This window comes from Carcharhinus amblyrhynchos, chromosome 10, assembly GCF_965287045.1.
Source record: "Carcharhinus amblyrhynchos chromosome 10, sCarAmb.v2.hapA, whole genome shotgun sequence".
NCBI lineage: Eukaryota > Metazoa > Chordata > Chondrichthyes > Carcharhiniformes > Carcharhinidae > Carcharhinus > Carcharhinus amblyrhynchos.
The window spans coordinates 70914768-70936765 of record NC_137333.1 but is presented as its reverse complement, the minus strand read 5'-3'; the positions used below and the strand labels follow the sequence as shown (position 1 = coordinate 70936765).

At 37.8% G+C, this 21998-nt stretch overlaps 1 protein-coding gene across 2 annotated transcripts in view; it reads left to right on the top strand.

Annotated features, from left to right (window-relative positions):
- Window positions 1-21998, top strand: part of LOC145349056 (palmitoyltransferase ZDHHC20-B-like) — a 102944-nt gene that overhangs the window by 58470 nt on the left and 22476 nt on the right. For both annotated transcript variants that reach the window (XM_080197335.1, XM_080197333.1), the window contains exons 5-7: window positions 2023-2092; window positions 11658-11690; window positions 15862-15982. In XM_080197335.1, the coding sequence (XP_080053461.1) occupies window positions 2023-2092; window positions 11658-11690; window positions 15862-15982 (224 nt within the window). The remainder of the gene's footprint in view (window positions 1-2022; window positions 2093-11657; window positions 11691-15861; window positions 15983-21998) is intronic.

The window sequence follows — 21998 nt, the reverse complement described above, 5'->3', positions numbered from 1 at the left end:
AAAAATCTGTCTCCCTATTATTACCAAAGTGCATAACCTCACATTTATCCACGTTATACTGATGCCTACACACTCAGCCTGTCCAAATCATGCTGAAGCAACTCTGCATCCTCCTCACAGCTCATCCTCCCACCCAACTTTATATCATCTGCAACTTAAGACAATATGTTCAGATCCCTCTTCCAAATCGTTAATATATAATGTAAACAGTTGGGGTCCTAGCGCAGATCCCTGTGGAATCCCACTCATCACTGCCTGCCAACCAGAAAAAGACCCATTTGTGACAACTCTGTGTCCTATCTGCTAACCAGCTTTCTATCCATCCCAAGACATTACCTAAAATCCCATGTGCTTTAACTTTACATATTAGTCTGTTATGTGAGACCTTGTCAAAAGCCTCCTGAAAGTCTAAACCATATCCACTGGTTCTCCTTGGCCAACTCTACTAATTGCATCCTCAAAGAATTCCAATAGATTCGTGAAGCATAATTTCCCTTTTATAAATCCATGCCGACTTTGCCTGATTATATCACTACTTCCCAAATGCCAAGTTGAAATCCTTGATAATAGACTCCAGCAACTTCACCGATCCTGATGTTAGGCTCACTGGTCTACAGTTCTCTGTTTTCTCCCTATCTCCTTTTTTGACTAGCGAGCTTACATTAGCAGCCCTCCAATCTGTAGGAATCGGTAAGACTCCTGAGTCCATAGAATTTTGGAAAATAACCACCAATGGATTTACTATTTCCAGGGCCACTTCCTTAAGTACTCTGGAATGAAGATTATCAGGACCTGGAGATTTATCCATCTTCAATCCCATCAATTTCCTCAAAAATCATTTCTCTACTAATGCTGGATTCTTTCAGTTCCTCACTAAAACCTGTTTCTCTCAGCACTTTTGGTGTATCGTTCATATTTTCCTTTGTGAAGACGAAGCAAAGTACAAATTTAATTCCTCAGCCATTTCTTTATTCCCTATTATTAATTCTTCCATTTCTGACTAAGGGGCCTACATTCATTTTTGTCAATCTTTTTCTCTTTACGTAGCTGTAGAACCTTTTACAGTCATTTTTTTGTTTCCTGCTAACTTATTTTCTTACTCTGTTTTCCCTTTCTTAATCAATCCCCTGGTCCTCCTTTTCTGAATTTTAAACTGCACCCAATCCTCAAGCCAATTGCTTTTTCTTGCCAATTTGTGTGCTTCTTCCTTGAATCTGATACTATCTCTAATTTCCTTTGTAAGCCATGGTTTGGTCACAATTCCCTTACCACTTTCTAAAATTTAACTTTAGTCTGTAATCTGAGTTATTCTATGCTCAGAACACTACTTGTATTTAGCAGTAATTTTGTAGCACCCCGTGCAAATCAACTTTAAAGTATCAGCATTATGCGTTGGTCATATTTCCATATCCATTGTGTTGGTTGAAGAGTGGGAAATAATCTTTTTGTGATGTAATTACTGTGACTGCACAATTAGAGCAAAAGCTATTTCTCTTTTTGTTTCTGCTTGAATGAAAATAATTTTTATTTGCACCTCTACCTAACTTGAAGCAAAATGATAGAAAAAGAGAATCTAGGGAGAGACAGAATGATTGAAAGAAGGAGAAAGAATGAGTAGTAAAAGGGGAAATGAAAGAAATTAAAATATTGAAAGTCACTATTGAAAGATTTCAAAATTGTTTTGCATCATAACTTGCAGTGAGAATATTAACCTTTTGCATTATGATTAAAACTTGTGGCTCTTGTTATGCTTTGCATTTTCCTGCTTTATAAAAGCCAGTAGCATGACACATCATGACTTAGTCTTAAACAAATTCTAATGAGCTGTATAGATATATAATTGATGTTCCATTATCTGAATGTGTAATCATAAAATAATGACATATTGGATATGGAGGGTGCATTTATGAAGATTCTTCAGAAATGTATACATTAATAGTGTATAAATAGCGCATTTTACCAATTCGCTATATTTCTTGGTACCCAAGTTGATCCATATTGATCTATTTTGCTTCTTTGCAGCTATCAGGTATTGTGATAGGTGTCAAGTAATTAAACCTGACCGATGTCATCATTGCTCTGCCTGCGACATGTAAGTTGATTTTTATGTTTGTAAATGTAGGGTTTTTTGTTTTGAAAAAGAATGAGGAAATGTGCTCTCAATCCCGACAAGCACACGGTATTAAATCTATTACCTTTCCAAAGCTAATCTGGCTATACTGTATTTGGGTCTACATTATAAAATGCATGGGGTGCCTCAAATACTCTACTGGGTAAATTTACAAACTCAGACAAAAGGAATGTGCAAAGTAAAGACTGGCTCCTCCATGTTTTTTAAAATATAAATCATTCACTTATGATGCAAATTTCTGTAAGTATGGCACACCATGTACCAGTAGTGATACATTACTGCCTCAGGATAATAAATGGGTTAGGAAAATCATGTTTAATGACAGGGTATTGACTACACTGAACCCGTCTCATTTTTCATTCATAGTACAGTACTTTGACTCCACTGATAATGCTGTGCTATGATTTACTCTGTATTGAACTTCTGCTCATTGCTAATTTGGTTTGGAATTTAAACTGAAGGAAGGGTATGTTTTGATGACTGTTTCTTGAATGTGAAAGAACTTCACCTCACAAATACATTGATCAAGTAATTCTAAATCTTGTAATGTGGATAAAAAAACTCAGTTTTTGGCTACTGCTCACTATGCTTAGTGTGCAGGTAAAGGTGCATTGCCGCAGACGTAATCAAGTACGAATCTGCACATTGCAGAATGAGCAGGAGCCTTACACAAGTTCCAACCACAGCATAGCAAATAGAGATTATGGTTTGAAATTAGAGCTTGCCAATATCTCCCATAACTCAAAGTATGATCCTTTTCATATTTAAGGAAACACGTCGGCACTTGAATGCCATTTTCATAAGTTTAATTTATGCAAGTGAGCAGTGCTGACTGGAGTCACAACAGTGCAGTTACAATCAGATGGCAAGTTGCATTCATTGAAACATAGAAATAAGGAGCCGGAGTATAGCATCTGCCCTCCACCCTTGCTCCATTAATAAATATGATCATGGCTGATCATCTGTCTCAACGCCATATTCTTCCACTTTCTCCAAGCTCTCATTTGTACACAATAACAAAATTTAAGATTGGCATTACTGGTTAATGCTTGCGACCTTGAGATTGTTTTTTTTTGTGGGGTGTATTAATGACTGAGCCAAATAACATATTCTAATGTTGGAGGTGGAATCTTTAATGGGCTGGTTGTGTAATATATAAATATTCATTGTAAATGTGTTGTACGTTACATATTGAATATTGCATTCCGCCCTCAAATTTTATATATGGGTGTGTGTCTGTGTTTGATCCTGCTTAAAATGTTGTAATTTGTGCAAAACTCTTAATTTCTCCCTCTTTTTTTTTGTTAGTTATTGAGTCAGTTTATCTCATTGCATATTATCAGGTCTTGAATAGCCTTTTCCCTGGTTGGCAATAGGATGTATAACTCTAAGAAATTGTCCCAAATACACTTATTCATAAAAGCTGCCCATGATTATTGCAGTACCCTTCCTTCATACCTCATTTGTTTCTTCCTGTCTGGTCTGTCCTATAGTGTGACAACTGTTAGAGGTTCTATAAACTACTCCTGCAAGTGACCTCGCTTTTCATATTTCTTATCTCTACCCAAACTGATTCTTTCAAGCTAAGGTAATCTCCCACTACTGTACTAATGACATTCTTAATTAACAGAGCTACTCCATCACCTTTTCTATGAATCCTGTCTTTCAGACATGTCAAGTACCCTTTGATATTCCGGTCTACGCTTTAGCCATCCTGTAGCCTACAGCTATCAGGTCATACATATTATATTCATTCCTAATTGTATTAAAAATTCATCCATTTTGATACAACAGCTTATGTGCATTTACAATCCCTGGTCTTACCTGCTGGTTATGTTTGTATGCTCTGTTGCTTCCTGTCATACTCTAGTTATGTTTACTCAAATTGCTGCCCTGCTCTACTATCTTGTTGCCCTTTTGATTTATCCTTTTACATGATCCCTCCCTTCTCTCTCCTCCCCAACCCCACTCTCCCTGATCCACTACTATTAGGTTGTATGACCAGTCAGAACAGTGGTTCTTTCTTGGTTCAGGTACAGCTCCCATTTTTTTCAGTACTGGGGCTGGTGCACCATCAATCAAAAACCATTTCTCATATCAGTCTTTGAGCCACTGCAAATTCCTCTCCAGCCCAAAGCAAATGTCCTGAACCCTGGCACCAGGTAGGCACAGACTTTGGGACCTTTGCTCTTGGTGACAGAACTGTATCCACCCCCCTGCTATGTTGTTCCCTACTACCAGTACATTTCTATTTACTCCCCCAACTTGAATGGCTTCTTGTATCTCAGTGCCATTGTCAATTCTCTCAAGCACCTGCTGTCTCCACTCTCACCCATACAAGCTGCAAGAACCTTGTTGTATCTGTCCAATTCAGAGATTTCAACCAGCTTCTTAATTAAAGTTTTACTCGGGTGCTTTTATTTATGAGAAGAACGAAGTATGGCCACAGATATATAATACAGCAAACTTTATTGAATATAGTTAACCTGCAAATTATCCACTATGTATGCAAGAAACACCCAGGATTTGGCTATGCTACTGTAAAGGTGGCTTGGTAGGCTCAAGATCCAGTCTGAGTGTCCCTCTGGTTCATCTTTGTGAAGGTGATTCTTGCTGGCCATTTCTTGCTTGCTTCCTTCTCTGGTCTGGTCTCGGTTGTCTCCCATCTCGTTGAAATTCTCCCATTTGAGAGACTAGGCACAGTGGCAGGTTGTTCTGGCAGTGCCTTTTCCACTAACCGGAATGGTGGCATTCAGCGCTTGGAACCTCATTAATAATGCACAGACAAGTTCCCCTCCATCTTTCCTGATGTGCTGTTTTTGAGGGTAAGAACTTGTGAACTACATCATTGTACCAATGTGGTTCTGAACTCCAGTCTTAACTTGGCAGAACTATAAGGTTTTGTTTGCTCATCGTGAATGAATGGAATCTGTTTGGCCACTGATAAATGGCATTAATTGTTAATCTGTGACTCCCCTTGGCCGATGGGATGGCAGAATTGATGCAGCTGTGCGGCCTTGACAATAGCCTTCACTCTCCAAGGCTGCTTTAGTGTTTTTCACTCTGCAGCTTTTCCAAATTTGACGTGAGCCAATCCCTTTCAAAGCGCACAATTAAGAATCTACCTTGCTCTTGCTTCTTGGGCAATAGGTTTTGAGTCCTGTGTAATTGACCAGTACCCTGTCCACTGTAGTGGCATCAACAAATGAATATCCATTCCAAAAAGGAGCCCTAGAGGCCTGTTTCGCAGTCCGCCTAGACAGAACTGATCTTGCTTTCAAGTTTGGATGATTCCATTTTACCTGAGCTTTTGAGATGGTGGTGCTGTACCTCCCTCACACACTGTGCCTCCAGTTTACCTGGAGCCTCACGATGTGCAGGTATAGATGTCCATTGTCATTCACCAGCCTCTTCCACTAATACTGGATCTGGTGGTGGTCATTCCCTTGCTCATTCACGCTCTCATACACATGATTGTGTGCACTGTCACTTGCAAGGTTCTTCTCCTTCCTCTCCCCTTCATGAGTGCTTCACAGTCCCCCCTTGTATTACATGTCCATACCTTCTTTAGCTGAATACAGATCCCACCACACCAGGTTCACCTCACAGTCTCTGGTGTAACAAGGTCCAACTTGTGCAAAGCACCCTTTATCAATCAGGTTTGATGCTGGCATGATGAAAGATTGGAAGGCCTGACATGATTCCACGGTCAGCTGTTTTATTCATGAGGCACAAATTAATTTCATGTCACATGCCAGTGGGAAGACTGACCCAACATTAACCCGCCTTCAGGTGAATTGCATAATTTTATGCCTGCAGGTTTCCAACATTTTGGCTCATCAGATTTTCTATGCCTGCCCACCAGCAAACTATTCACAGGTGGGTTGGGAGAATTCTGCCTGCAGTATTTGTAGCTCAGCTTCTAGCTCTTTGACTCAATAAAACTCCTCAAGCCACAGACATTTGCCATGGATCACGGTGTACGCAGTAACTCCCAACAACCTGCAGCAACGACACACCAACTCTGCCATTGTTGTTGTACTGTATAATTTATTTTTGATTTATAGTTAATAAACCCCACTACTAAAATGCTTTGCTACTGCAAGTAAATCTTACTACACAAACCTTACTAATAAATTATCCAAGTTTCAGAAGATACTTATTTCAATTAATGTTATACTTATCCAGATTAAAATTCCCTCATTTAGTTCAGAGAAAAAGATAAAATGCTCACCAACCAGTCAATAACTTCCCTTCTTTACTGTTATGTCACACTTTAATTTTCTTGGAATGGTCTGAACTGGCAGATTCGCCACCTGCAACACAACCTCCACCCAGCTCTTCAAACTGCTGTTTCTAGTTACCTTCTGTTTCTGGGTATCAATTTGTAACTTCTATATTTTATTGGAGGCTGAAGAAAGGCAGCAAAAGGCGTATCTCTTTCCCCTTCTGCACCAAATTCCGAACTACACATTTAGTCTACGTCTCAATCAGGCATTGCCTTCTCTCTGTGCATGTTGAAACCACATAAACAGGCCTTCAATGCACCTTGAAAACTTGAAATTAAAACAGAAAATTATGTAAAAGTTCAGCAGGTCTGGCAGCATCTGTGGAGAGAGAAACAGAATTAACATTTCGCGTCCGTATGACTCTTTAAGCTTTTTATTTCAGATTTCCAGTATCTGCAGTATTTTGCTTTCATTTATGATTTAAAAACCTGTTTATATAGAACAATTGATGAGTCACTAACTGGCTCAGCTACATGCTGCAGTAATTAACACATTGAAGGTCACTGCTTTCAGCTGATTAACAGATAATGGCCTGTGCGCTGTTTGAAGTCTGAAAGTTCTGTTTCAGAGCCTGACTCTTAATCTAAATTTAATCTAAAATCAACTTTCAAAAGTTGACTGGGGGAGTCTTTTGGCAAGCAAAGGGATGTCTGGTAAATGGGAGGCTTTCAAACAGTGAGTTAACCAAGGTTCAGGTAAGTGCATTCCTTTTAGAGTAAAGGGCAAGGCTGGTAGAAGAAGGAAACCCTGGATGACTCGGGATAATGAGGCCCGGTCAAAAAGGAGGAGAAGGCATATTACATAGGCAGCTGACTTCAAGTGGATCCTTAGAAGAATATAGAGGTTGTCAGAGTAGAGTTAGAGAAATCAGGGGGGCAAAAAGGGGACATGAGATTGCTTTGACAGATAAGGCAAAGGAGAATTGAAAGAGCTTAATACATAAAGGGCAAAAGAGTAACTAGGGAGAGGGTAGGGCCTCTTAAGGATCAATAAGGTCATCCACATGTGTGGATCCACAAGAAATGAGAGATCCTAAATGAATATTTCTCATTGGTATTTACTGTTGAAAAAGGCATGGATGTTAGGGAACTTGGAAAATAGTGATATCTTGAGGAGTGTACATAACACAGAGGAGGTGGTGCTGGAAACCTTAAAGTGTATCAAGGTAGATAAATCCCTGGGACCTGATGGTGTATCCCAGGGTGTTGTGGGAGGCCAGGGAGGAATTTGCAGGCCCCCTAGCAGAGATATTTGAATAATCGACAGCCACAGGTGAGGTGGCTGAAGATTGGAGGGTGGCAAATGTTAAGTCTTTGTTTAAGAAAAGCAGCAGGGAAAATCCTGGGAACTGCAAACTGGTGAGTCTCACATCTGTGGTGGGTAAGTTGTTGGAGGGTATTCTGAGACAGGATCTACAGGCATTTAGAGAGGCAAGGACTGATTAGGGATAGTCAGCATGGCTTTGGGAGTGGAAAATCATGTTGCACAAATGAGTTTTTTGAAGGTAGATGAGGGCTATGCAATTGATGTTATCTACATGGACTTTGGTAAGGCCTTTGACAAGATACCGTATAGTAGGTTGTTGCATAAGGTTAAATCTCATGGGATCTAGGGTGCGGTAGCCAATTGGATACAAAATTTGCTTGATGACAGAAGACAGAGGGCGTTTGTGGAGAGTTGTTTTTCAATCTGCAGGCCCGTGACCAGCGGTGTGCCTCGGAATGGTGCTGGGTCCACTGTTACTTGTATTAATAATTTGGATGAAAATTTCTAGGGCATTGTTAGTAAGTTTGCAGGCGACACCAAGATTGGTGGCATAGTGGACAGTTATCTAGGATTGCAACAGGACCTTGATCAGTTGGGCCAGTGGGCTAATGAATGGCAGATGGAGTTTAATTTAGATAAATGTGTGTGATGCATTTTGGTAGATCGAATTGGGGCAGGAGCTATTCACTTAATGATAGGATGTTGGGGAGAGTTATAGAACAGAGATCTAGGGGTACAGGTTCATAGCTCTTTGAAAGTGGAGTCACAGGTGGGCAGGGTGGTGAACGCATTTGGCATGCTTGGTTTTGTTGGTCAGAACATTGAATGCAGGAGTTGGGACGTTTTGTTGAAGTTGTACAAGACATTGATAAGACCACACTTGGAATACTGTGTACAATTCTGGTCACCCTGTTATAGAAAGGATATTATTAAACTAGAAAGTGCAGAAAAGATTTACTGGGATGCTACCGAGACTTGATGGTTTGAGTTATAAAGAGGCTAGATGTACTGGGACTTTTTTCCCCAAGAGTGTAGGAGGCTTAGGGGTGATCTTATAGAGTTCTATAAAATAATGAGGGAATAGATAGGTCAACATCTTTTTCCAAAAGTAGGGAAACTAGAGGACATAGGTTTAAGGTGAGAGGGGAGAGATACAAAAGTGCCCAGAGGGGCAATTTTTTCACTGAGGGTGGTGAGTGTCTGGAACGAGCTGCCAAAGGCAGAAGTAGAGGTAGGTACAATATTGTCTTTTAAAATTTAGACAGTTACATGGGTGAAATGGGTATAGAGGGATATGGGCCAAGTGTGGGCAACTTGGACTAGCTTAGGAGTAAAGAATGAACAACATGGACAAGTTGGGCCAAAGGGCCTGTTTCCATGCTGTAAAGTTCTGACCTCTAGCCTCTAAGCAAAAAACTTGCCAGAACTTGCCATGTAAACCGAATTCCCAACTATAAGTTTGCTCTCTGTCTCACACTCGGCTGTACTCTTCAGAATGGAAGTCAATTGTCAAATTTACTAAACATTAGAAAAATGAATGAACATTACTTAGTTCAAATACTATGTTTGCAATAATTGGATAAAATTCATCCTCAAAACATTATCACTCAATTATTTAGCAAAATATTACCATACCACCTCTTAATATCTTTGTACCTTTAATGCCGTCTAACTAACTACCTGGGAGGAAATCAACTACCGATGCATTCAAAATTATTTCAAGGTCTGAGCAAAATATCACCATACCACCTCATAATATCTTTGTACCTTTAATGCCGTCTAACTAACTACCTGGGAGGAAATCAACTACCAATGCATTCAAAATTATTTCAAGATCTGAGCAAAAGGCATCATGATGATTTGGAGTTGGGGACCAAGTATAGTGTGTCAAAATTTGCAGATGGCACTAAGATGAATGACAGAGCAAAGTGTGCAGAGGACACAAAGTCTGCAATGGTATATAAATAGTCTGAGTGGGCGAGGGTCTGCAGATGGAATACAATGACAGTAAATGTGAGGTCATCCATTTTGGTAGGAATAACAGCAAAATGGACTATTATTTAAATTGTAAAAAATTGCAACATGCTACTGTGCAGAGGGACCTGGGTGTCCTTGTGCAAGAATCACAAGGAGTTGGTTTGGCAGGTAATTAAGAAGGCAAATGGAATTTCATCCTTCATTACGAGAGGAATGGAGTTTAAAAACAGAGGTAATGTTGCAGCTGTGTAAGGTGCTGGTGTGGCCATATCAGGGGTACTCTGTACAGTCTCCTTACTTGAGAAGGATGTACTGGCAATGGAGGGGGTGCAGAGGAGATTCACTAGATTTATTTCTGAGTTGAGAGGGTTGGCTTATGAGGAGAGACTGAGTAGACTGAGGTTATACTCATTGGAATTCAAAAGAATGAGGGGGGGGGGGGTGGAATCTTATAGAAACAGATAAGATAGAAGCATGGAAGTTTTTTTCCATTGGCAGGTGAAACTAAAACTAGGGAGCATGGCCTCAAAATAAGGGAGAGCAAATTTAGGACTGAGTTAAGGAGGAACTTGTTCACAGAAAGGAGTGTGAATCTGTGGAATTCCCTGCCCAGCAAAGAAGTTGAGGCTACCTCGTTGAATGTTTTTATGGCAAGGATTGATAAGTTTTTGAACAGTAAAAGAATTAATGGTTATGGTGAGCAGGCGGGTAAGTGGAGCTGAGTTCGCAAAAAGATCAGCCATGATATTATTGAATGGTGGAGCAGGCTTGAGGAGCCAGGTAGGCTGCTCCTGCTCCTAGTTCTTATATTCTTGTGATAATACATCTCATTACTGTCTGAACTAATCAACCATTCACTCATTCATATGGAACATTTTCCCATATAAATAACAGCTGGCTCTTCCAGTGGTATTCAAAGTTGCTGGTCTATATTCCACCAAATTGCCACGCTCATCAAATTAAATAGAATGACAAGTAAGAAGCTAAATTCAGTAGGTACCTATGTATGCTGAGTCTGTCACCAAAATGTTCAATCCATAATCCAGCCTCTCCAAAATATTTACTTAAAACTACAAACAAGTATCAGAATACTTTCATGAGAATCTGATATACTTGGAAGGATCCAGCATTGCTTGAACTTCAGCATTTGGATGAATGCAAAAGATTTTGTGGTACTTTTCCAAGTGTGTGGAGATCCTTGTGTATCCTGGCTAATATTTATCCGTCAGCCAACATCCAAAACAGATTATTTTGTTATTTATTTCATTGCTATTTGTGGGACTTGCTGTGCACAGCTTGCCTGCCATATTCCTTACATGACAAGTGACTACAGTTCAGAAGGTTGGCAGCGAAATGATTTAATGTGTCCTGAGCTTGTGAAGGATGTTATGTAACTGCTATTTTTCTTCTCCTATTTGTCTTGCATAGTAGTAATCAAAAACAATGGAAATAAAGAGGAAGAGAGAGACTGTTCCAATCACATTTGCTGGAATTATCACATTTAACAAATACTACATATTGGCACATAATTTACTTCAACTGAACAAACACATGCAAATTGCATGTAAACTGAATCATAAAGTTGCTAACATTCTCAGTTTTCAGAAACAATAGTTGGTGCGAAATCGGGTGATCTCAGCATCAACTTTCCAAAGGGGAGAAATGCTGAAAACCAGCATAATATCTGAATTGAAAACAACTGAAGACTGGCTAAAATAATGAAATGAATTTTGAAAATCATCAGAGCAATCTTAGAATAAAACCCATCTCAAGAGAATTGATGTGCATATTACTCGTCCATCTATTCACAAAAACAGTCTCAAGAAATAAGTCAAATATCAGTTTCCATCTCAAGAGAATTGATGTGCATATTACTCGTCCATCTATTCACAAAAACAGTCTCAAGAAATAAGTCAAATATCAGTTTGCTAGTTTAGTTGAACATTCAGTGGACAAAACTTGATTAATTTTATGTTAACCTTTGTGTTTTTCAGGTGTGTATTAAAAATGGATCATCATTGTCCTTGGTATGTTACATGATACACTATACATTTTAGTTATACTTGTTACTCAAGTACAGAAGTAACCTATAGTGAAAAAAATCTGTCACAGAAAGGATCTTGACATGGCGGGAGTGAAAGGGACTTAATATTACCAAGAAAAATGTAGCATTTGATTAAAATTTCAATATAACAATTTCATATAACTGTTCAGCTTTACATTTGTGTGAAGTGCCAAAACCTATCAAAAACAGACATGTGATATCCAAGCAACATAGGTAGACTACACAGTTTCCTAGTTCTTGCAGAAATTATGAAACACTGGTGCTTTCAGTACAAAAGTAGTTTAGTCATCCATGAAGCTTACATTTTGATAAAAATATAACTTTTCTACAACGACAGCTGTGTTGTGGCAGTACTGTTATTGCATGTAAAACTGCCATAGGGTAACATTTTTGAGTAATACTTATTACAAAGGAGTAGTGGAACACAATATTGATTTTTCTGATCTGAGTTTTTGTGCTTCTATGTGACATTAAGGATGCAAAAACTTTACTCCTCACCTTGAGAAAGGAGCAGAAAACTGGGGGAGATTTTCCCTTAACCTTGTTCATGCACTTACAAGGAGATGTTCAGGATACTTTTATGCTATTACTATAATTTTTCAACATGACCTGCTATCTTCAACTTGTGCAAATATATTCACATATTCCTCTTCTCCTGCACCATCTTTAGACTTGAACTATTTACTTTCTATAGACTTTTCTTCCTAAAATGTACCACTTCTCGTTTCTTTGTTAAATTCCATCTGCCATATGCCAACACGTTCCATCTGCTTCTGACCTTCTGCTGTCCTTCACTATCCTCATCAACAGTTCAGAATACTTCCAAGGTTTTGTCATCTGCAAATTTTGTAATTGTGCCATGCACAGTCAAGTCTGTCATCAAAATATAATCAAAAAAAGCAGTGGTCTCAGTACCAATTGCTGGGAACCCCAATGTATAACTTCCCCTGGTCTGAACAACAAACATTCACCACTACTGTTTCCTGTCACTCATCCAGCTTTGTCAATGTTGCCACTGTCCCTTTTATTCTCTTTTTTTAATTGCCAACTTTTTGGCAAGTCTATCACGTGGCACTTTAACAGATGCATTTTGGAAGTCCTTGTAAACCGATTATCCTCATTACACAGCAATACCCTCATCAGCCCTCTTCGTTATCTCATCAAGGAATCAGGACTCAGTTAGGTTAGTTAAACACGATTTGTCTTTAACAAATTTGTGCTGGTTTTCTTTAGTTGATCTATACAGTCCAAGTGGCTTTATTATTATCTCGAAGGGCTTTTGCTCCATCAAGATTAAAGTGAATGGTACATGGTTGCTGAGTTTATCCTTATAGTTTTCTGAACAAGAGTGTAACACTTTAAATCTTCCAATTCTCTGACACCACCCTGGATCTAAGAAGGCTTAAAAGGTTATGACCAGTATCTCTGCAATTCCTTCACTTAGTTCCTCAGCATGCTTGGATAGATCCGTCTTATTAACTTTAAACACAAATAGCCTTTCTAATATCTCTTAATTTTAACCCATTCTATTGCTGAAAAAGGGATGTGCTATCATATTGCTCTCCAAGACAACTGATAAATGCCAATAGTGCTTGGAACAATTTATATTACGTGAAAAGAGAGTAGTGATTTGTTGGCAAGTGGACTCAGCTCTTTGACTTCCTCAGCAAGATGCAAAATCTCATTTTAGTATTTATACCATACATAGATTCCCATTTTGATCCCTAATCACTTCAGTGATCCTATTCCTTTTTCACTTGTTTAGAAGACTTTTGGATTCCTTTTTATGTTAGCTGCCAGTCTCTTTCACTCTTGCTACGCCTCACTTATTTCCTTATTCCTCTTTGAACTTTCAGCCTTGTTTTTGCATGCATCATCAAATGACATGTGTTTTATACCCCTCTTTCTGCTTCATTTTGCTCTCTATTGCTCCTGTCATCCTTGCTCCACCTTTACACTTCATGACTGTACCCAAATTATCTCCTCTTTAAATGCAACCCATTGTTACTTTATAGTTTTGTCTGGGACAAATTTGGTCTTGCCCCAATGAAAATGGGGCAATCTAGAGTTTCAGTTTAGATTGCTTCATTTTTTTTCCAAAAATTCCTCATAACACTTAATCCACTTTCCCACATCATTCCTAAGGACTCAATTCAGAATGCCTCCTTCCTTGGGCTGGGACCATACTAGTCAAGAAAACATTCCTGAACACCAGAAATTCTTCTTCCTCCTCCTTGCCTTTAGACAATTACTATTCCAGTCTATATTAGGATAAGTAAAATCACCCACTATTTAATTTTATTACTACTGTTTTGCGCCTCTCTGAAATTTCCTTGCAGATTTACTCCTCTATATTTTTACTAGTAGTTGGTATTTATAGAATACATGCAGCAGTGTAATGATACTCCTATTGTTTCTTAACTCTTTCTTTAACCCTACTCTTTCATCCTCTAACGTTGTAATATTTCCTTAATCATTGCAGCTATCCCTCTTCCCTTATTCTTCTTTCACTGCTGTATAGTTCGATGATATCCTTGATCTTGGTCCCAGGGAAACAACGATCCTGGAATCAGGTCTGTGGCTGTAGAAATGCCTGTCTACTCTCCTAATAAAATTCCCAATCGCTATTGCTTTCTCTGTCTTCCACCTGTCTCCCTGTACAGCTGAGCTTCCTGTTGTGCCACACACTTGGCTCTGACTGTACTCCCCAGAAGAACTATCGCCTTCACATTATCCAAATCTGAATACTGGTTGGAGCGCAAGGTGCAGTCGGGGAAATCCTTCATTACCTACTGGTCCTGCTTGACAGGGTGTTTGTCACCCACTCCTCCTCCACCTGTAAACCCATACTCTGCAGGTGACTACTTTTAGAAACTTACTGTCCTGTCGGCCTTTTGAATGCACAACATTGACTTTGCTGTTCAAGCTCTATAATCTGGAACTTGAGGTCCTCTAGTTGACGACACGCCCTGCATGTGTGGTTGTCCATGAAGTTCCCACATGGTCCAGGATATGCATCAAACTAGATTGAAGTGCCCTGCTAGATCTATATTTATCAGACTATATAAATGTAATGGAAATAAACTAAATTATAAAAGGCTTGAATAAAGATCTGGTATAAACTGGGGAAACAAATTAAGGTGGAATACATTATTTTTTGTAAATACCTTGTTGTTCCTTGAGCTCAGGTCAACTTATATTGTAGACAAAGACATTCAGAATTCTTGAATTACTGTATTTCAATCTCCTATATTGTATTCTACCAATTTATCACAAAAGTATCAAAAACTCTGGTACACAAGGTATCAAAACTTCACAAAGTATTCAACATTTGTCTTGCTTCATTCTACGCAAAATATAAAAATCTGATTCACTTCATTACACAAGGAATCGAACCTCTGACTTGCTTTGTGATTTAAAAAAAATCTAAAAGATATCAAAAGCTTCACAAAAATGTTCAAACTTCACTGTACAAATAACTCACAGCTTGGACTTAAATATAACCCATGGCAAGGCAAGGTGATCAGTTTCTCTCCAGTGGGTTCTGATGTCTTTTTTGAGTCACAGACTCCGGGTCTTATTGCGATGGTTTGTCTTGCAGGTTGTCACTCCCAATGTTATTTTGACTCTCTCATACAGATCTTGCTGGTACTTAGCATTCTTCCAGTGTCACATTCACAGGACAGGCTCTCATCAATCACTATCCTTTGGATCATGGATGCTGAAGGAATCATGTCTCTCTCAGGGGGTCATACTTTCTCAGGAGCATGACACCGGGTCTATGTTCAATCTCTGTCTGTTCAAAGCATAGTAACAGCTGCTGTCCAATTGGCCCCTGTGCTAACTCCATGTTTGCACATTGTGTTCCTTGCTGTAGACCACAAATCATATGTCAATGCAGAGTCAGCCTTTTTAACCATCATCCTTTGGTGTCTTCATGGATATCCATCAAGCTATAATCTATGCAAAAGTGTTTTCATATCAGTCATGTATATTTTGTTCAAATCTAATTGTCTGTTTATGTTCAAAGATTAAAATAGAATCATAAGTTTGATTTATTATGATATTTTATAGTAAATTAGTGTTGTCTAATGTACACTTTTGCCTAACAACCTGCATTTTATTCCTTTTAGGGTGAATAACTGCGTGGGATTTTCAAACTACAAATTTTTTATGCTGTTTTTGGCATATTCTTTGTTATACTGTTTGTTCATTGCGGCAACTGTGCTACAATATTTCATCAAATTTTGGACCGTAAGTTTATCTTTTGTGATTGTTACATATTCTGTAGAAGATAAATTGTATTTTACTTATTTCCCTTTTGAAACTATCCAATATGATTTCTTAATGAAAGACTGTGTAAATTGGAGCCACAATTATCCAACTGTTCTCCCTGGAAAATTAATCTCCCAAATTATAGTACCAAATGCTGCCTTGTGCTTTTGAATGCTGTAACCCTCCCTACCATCCCTGTAGCAGCATTTACTTTATCAACCCACCTTAGTCTCTCCAGATAGCAATTCATGCTATCTGCTAACATGCAAGTAAACAAAAGACCCAAGATTTGCTTCCAATTATAATTGTTTTCTGGGCAACAAGATTAAGTGTTGAATGCAATATGTTATCAGACACAGTTCAATTGGCAGCAGTTTTGGCTAAGACCAAGCATCAGATCAAGCCCAAGATGGGGTGTGATGCCTCACCTTGTCAGCTTGGATCTTGCCGGTCTCCTTTGTGGGAACCTTGAATTGGATTCAATTGGGTTTTAAATTTTGTTTTTGTTTTTGGAGCAAGCAACAAATGGATTTAAGTTTGCCCAGTCCATTCTGAGCATTGGCGTCACTTTAAGAATGAAGAAAATTTATTTAGTGCTACTACTACTGCAAATTCTAACAACCTGAGTGTTGTTGCTAGTGTTCAGATAGACTCTTTAAAGTCTGCTAAATCAGTGCTGTAGAGACTGTTGACAGGATTGTTGCAGATGAGCATGCAGCTCCAGTAGCTGGGGTATATTTTTACATCATTGGGCATTTTGACCAGCAGGTCCCAACTGCTACATTTGTAGGTGAGGTAGCTTTAAACCGACAGATCATCTGACAGGACCTATGTAGGCACATGCAACTGAGAATTTGCACATGCTTCTCCTTGCAGATAAAGGGAGCGTGGATAATTGAGGTTCTGTTGTAGTTGCAAACTTGATTGGATCAATTTAATATTCTTTAAAGTCTTTTTTTTAAATGACTAGCTTGCACAATTGCATTATTTATATTAACATAATTGAAAGCTCAAGTTTTGTTTTAACAATCTTAAGACTGTTCAATCCTGATAAACGTGTAACCTGTGAACTGTGGTTAACATAGCTAATTGGTCAGTGGTTTCTACCATAACCCATTTATGTGTGCAGAAATTCAGTATAGACACAACCTGAATATGTTTAAAAAGAAAACATATAGTCCACAAGTGACTTCCTGTCTTCGGAAATTTACGGCAGTCCCTGTGTGAAATTTTTGAAATTGCTCTTCAGTTAATAATCCACAATATATTAAATAAATAGTTTAGTAATAGTTTACATAGATTTGGGTAATGGATCAATCTAAAATACCATTTTGATGAATCTTCGTGATCACCAAGGTGAGGATTTTGACGATCCAAACATTATATATTTTGCACATAATATATTTTGCACATAATGCCAGCATTAAACACTTCAAGGTCTGGCATGGAATGGATTTCAATCTCTATGCTCTGTTCCAACAGTGTACTTTAATCCAAGTTAATGAGCACTGACAATGTGCCAGTGTTTTTTTTGGGCACCAGTCATACTTAAAATTGGCAGTTGATGCTGATAATTTGGCATCAGTAGGAATTGAACTGAGGCTATAGATTCATTTCATGTAGAACCAGCAGAGAGAGGAGACATTCATCCCATCCTGCTAGGCTAGATACACATCCTGATCTTGTCAATAGTGTAAGCATTTGATAGCTTCATTTAGCCCTCTCGATCCAAGAGTTTCAGACAATGGGACTGAATGGAAATGCAGGTTTGAAACATCACAGTTCTAGAAGTGGATTGGGTATGCGTTTATCTGGTGCGGACATTATTTAAAGAGAGAGTTGATTTCACAGCAGCTTGCTATAAAGTTCAGTGTATAGTTCCAATATATTTAGAGAACCAGATTTTAGCAAGTGAGTAAGATTTCAGTACCTAATTGCCATTCGTAAACTTTTAAAATATCCTTTAAATGTGGAAATGTGAGCTGTTCGGAGAATCTCATTTACATTGCCTTTTGGGAGGACTGCTTTCAAGTAATAGACTGTTGTTTGAAATATTAAGGGATACTAATGTATGTGATTGGTATAAAATTCAATATGTTGAAGGAACAGTTTCTAGTGAACATTAAGTGCACCTTAGGGTTTTCCAGAATAGAAAATTTCCTGCAAAATTCTGGGGTGTTTACCATTTGTCATTCCTCCTGTTCTGGTCAAACATTTGGAATGAAATGCCGATGAGCTAGCTGAAGCACTTATCCTGTTAATCTCCATCTGGTGTGAGGTCATTAAAACTTGCACTGCAAAGTGTCTGCATTTCTAGAATTAAATTTGGAAGACACCACCTTGGTTGGTCTCCTCCAAGTGTATTTAGAAAAGTTTTAACGTCTTAAAAATTTGCTCTAGTAAAAATATCAAACTTAAAATGTCAATTTGAGGATTATCTGTTTGTATTGAGAGCTTGTTTCATTTAAAGTTGACTTTTTGCTTTGCTCTTTGTTTTGGGCACTCCAGCCAGTGTTTCTCAATAGAATAGTTATTTGTCACCACCAGCCAGCTCTTGCCCTCAAAGGGGAGAGCAGCCTATGGTCATCTGGAATTATGGTGACGTTTCTTACTAATTCTTTGTTCCAGCAGTAATTGCCTTTCCAACATTTTCTTGTATTTCATGTCAGTTAGTGGCACAGTGGTCAGCACTCTGTTTCACAGTGCCAGGGACCTAGGTTCAATTCCTGGCTTGGGTCATTGTGCAGAGACTGCACATTCTCCCCATATGTGTGGACTTCCTCCAGGTGCTCTGTTTTCCTCCCACAGTGTGAAAGACGTGCTGGTTAGATGCATTGGCCATGCTAAATTCTGGAGTGTGGCGACTAGAGGATTTTTACAATAACTTCATTGCAGTGTTGATGTAGGCCTACTTGTGACACTAATAATAAACAAAAAATTAAACTTTAAAAATCAGTGAGTTACAACAGAAATGTTGTAATACAAATCATCAATGTAGAACATTTCATTCTTTGTTTTAAAAAAAAAGCCTGTTTTCAGAAATTGTATTTTGTCCATTTTTTGTCAGAAATTGGGAGTTGGTATCACCAAAACTAGATGTGTTAATTTTGTTTTGGGCCTGTACATTTCTTCTTAAAAAACATCAAAACATTTATAGATATTGCAACATCTCAAACATGTTTTTTCAATTAAATAGATAACTAACTACTACTGCATTATGTTTGTTAAATTTCAGTATAACAACCTGAGTTCCCAGTTTTTTGTTCTGTCAAATGCTTTAAATGAGATTATCCCTACAGTTTTAATGATGCAAGCTACAAAATGAAAACATCAGTTTAAAGACTTATTTAAATTGATAAAATTATTGGCCATTAGGTACTAGCTAATTCTTTGATCATTTTGTGTATGAATATCTCCTATTGTATGAAGTTTCCATAGTAATTTTCAGTGCTGTTCTCTTCCCCTGTCATTTTAGCAGTTACTGCTATAATGTCCTGCATTTTCAGTCTTCAAATGTATCACAAATACCATCACATGCTGTAAGATAAATTTTGCATTAAAAATTCATAGAAGGCTAGCAGTTATCATGTTGAGTGGTACAATATCTTAAAGTAGAAGTTAGTAAATGAAAAGATTGATCTTGTATTTTGTATTCCAAATCTAATGTCGGTGACAGATGTTTTATTTACTGATGGATAATCAGTTCTACTTTTTCTATTTTTATGGACTTCTATCTATGTCATTGAGAAACTCCAAAACCATTACAAAATGTGTTTCAATTTGTGATCTTACTTAATCATGTTTTTGTTGAAGTCTTCAACATATTTATTGGTGAGAGAGCAGGCTACTGCCTGGAGGACATACTGACCCTCGGTATTGAGAAGAAATTGAATCAAAAGTAATCAGTAACCTAGAACAGTTCACAAAATTGTATGTTGAACTCAGGGTATGCCAATTCCAAGGACTTGTGCTGTTGGACAGTAGTTCCTCTTTGCTAGCTTTTTCACTGTAATAATCTTTTCATTTAAACAAAAAGTTGCAAAATGAGTAAGGATATTATAGCTATGTGCCATTCTTAATGAATCATTAAGAGTAAGGTGGTAGAACGTGCTCTTCCAAGTGTTCAAAAGGAAGTGTTGCAATCATGCAAAAAAACCACAATCTGACCTTCAAAGTCTATGCTTTCCTATTTTGCACAAAATTGCCATTTCACTTTTTTGGGAATTTGATATGAAGATTATATTTTTCAGTCAGATATTTGGGAATCATGCCATTGGAGAGATTGGAGGAATATTCCTTTTTAAAGGCTTTATTTTGACAAGGGTTGCTGATGGTGAGACTCTCCTTAATCTTCATAATGGGTCTGCAATGTTTGCATTTAAGTATTGCATTGGAATCCCTTTATAATCCTTTGCTCTAAAAATACATGAGCAGCAAATAATATCATGAAGACCACAAAAAATACATTAGGATAGCTACATATAGAAAATATATATTATCTTTCAATTTGGCCACTTTATTGAAGGTCTTCAACCCTGATATTCACGACCAGCACTCCTGTATTGTTGTAGGGTGTGTAGAGTGAATATCAGGCAAATTTTTAGCAAACCAGACATAACCTCATCCTTCATTCACTAATTAACCACAGTCATCCACTGGAAAACCTTCTAGTTTTTAAGTAATATTACACATGTTGTCTCCATTGGAAGACTGTAGGCTTAAGAATTGGACAAGAACAGAATCTGGCTAATAATATTTTTATATTTTAGTTTACCTCAGTAACCCTTAGACTCCATTTCTTACTTGCAAATGTTATCTTTTGTTGTATCTTGTTTAGCTAAGATTAATTTTAAAAATGTGAACCCAACTCCCCAGATGACTCTAAGAAAATATACTGCATGATACGGTACTAAACTCAAGACCAGGAAGGTTCCAGATTACAGCAAAGTTACCTGCTGGATTAGCTTGTCTTGAGGGTGACAAGAAGAGCAGTTATAACAAGCTCTTGTGTCTCTGGAGTGTTAATATTTTAGATTGCAGTGACTCCTGCTTGAAGTGTACAAGTGTGAACATCAAGAAAATTGGTCCACGTTTTCATTAAAAATTCACTTTATGGCATTAGTAAAGGTCTTGGTTTTGTTCTGAAGACAAACTGGAAGTCATTTGGGGGAAATGGCAAAAATTGCTTTCTACATGTGACAGCTCTTCAGCTGGTCACATCTAGAGTTTTCAGTCCTTTTTTAAGTATCCCATTATTGTACGACTAACGCTTCCTTCATTACTCCCAAAAAGGATGTAAAATGTATTCTGAAATCTCCTTTGTCACCATTACATGACTTCAACTTATTTGCCGTGTGTTCACATAGCGTTGTGCATCAGATATTAGTCTTCTGTCACATAGCAGCGAAAATTGTGAGTGTCACCTATTTGATTTATACTTTTTTAAAACAGCTATACATAGATGTAGTAATCCTTGCATTTGAGTATATTTTCAGAGAGCTGTACATTGACTATTTTATATAACTACATTTGTAATCTTCATTTTTATTGCAAAGCATCAAATTTCAAAAATCAGTTGATAATCAGATGGGCCTTGATGAAAGTTCACCTCATTTTCAGTTAGTTAGTGTAGTGATATTTCATGTCTACTGGTGCCACTGTAGTTTTATGTACAGATCACTCCTCTGTATTTGCTGTATTTTTCATCAGTTGTAAAGTGAAAATATTCACCTATTAACAATGGTGTGAAGTTGCAATTCAAATTATTTAAATAGTAAAGATGTAAAGAACAAAGAAATTTATGGGATAATTAAAAATAAATTCAATGAACTTATGATTTGACTTGATTTATTATCACATGTATTAACATAGTGAAAAGTACTGTTTCTTGCATGCTATAGAGGCAAAACGTACCGTTCATAGACAACATAACGAGTGTAGAATGTAGTGTTATAATCATAGCTAGGGCGTAGAGAAAGATTAACTTAATGCAAGG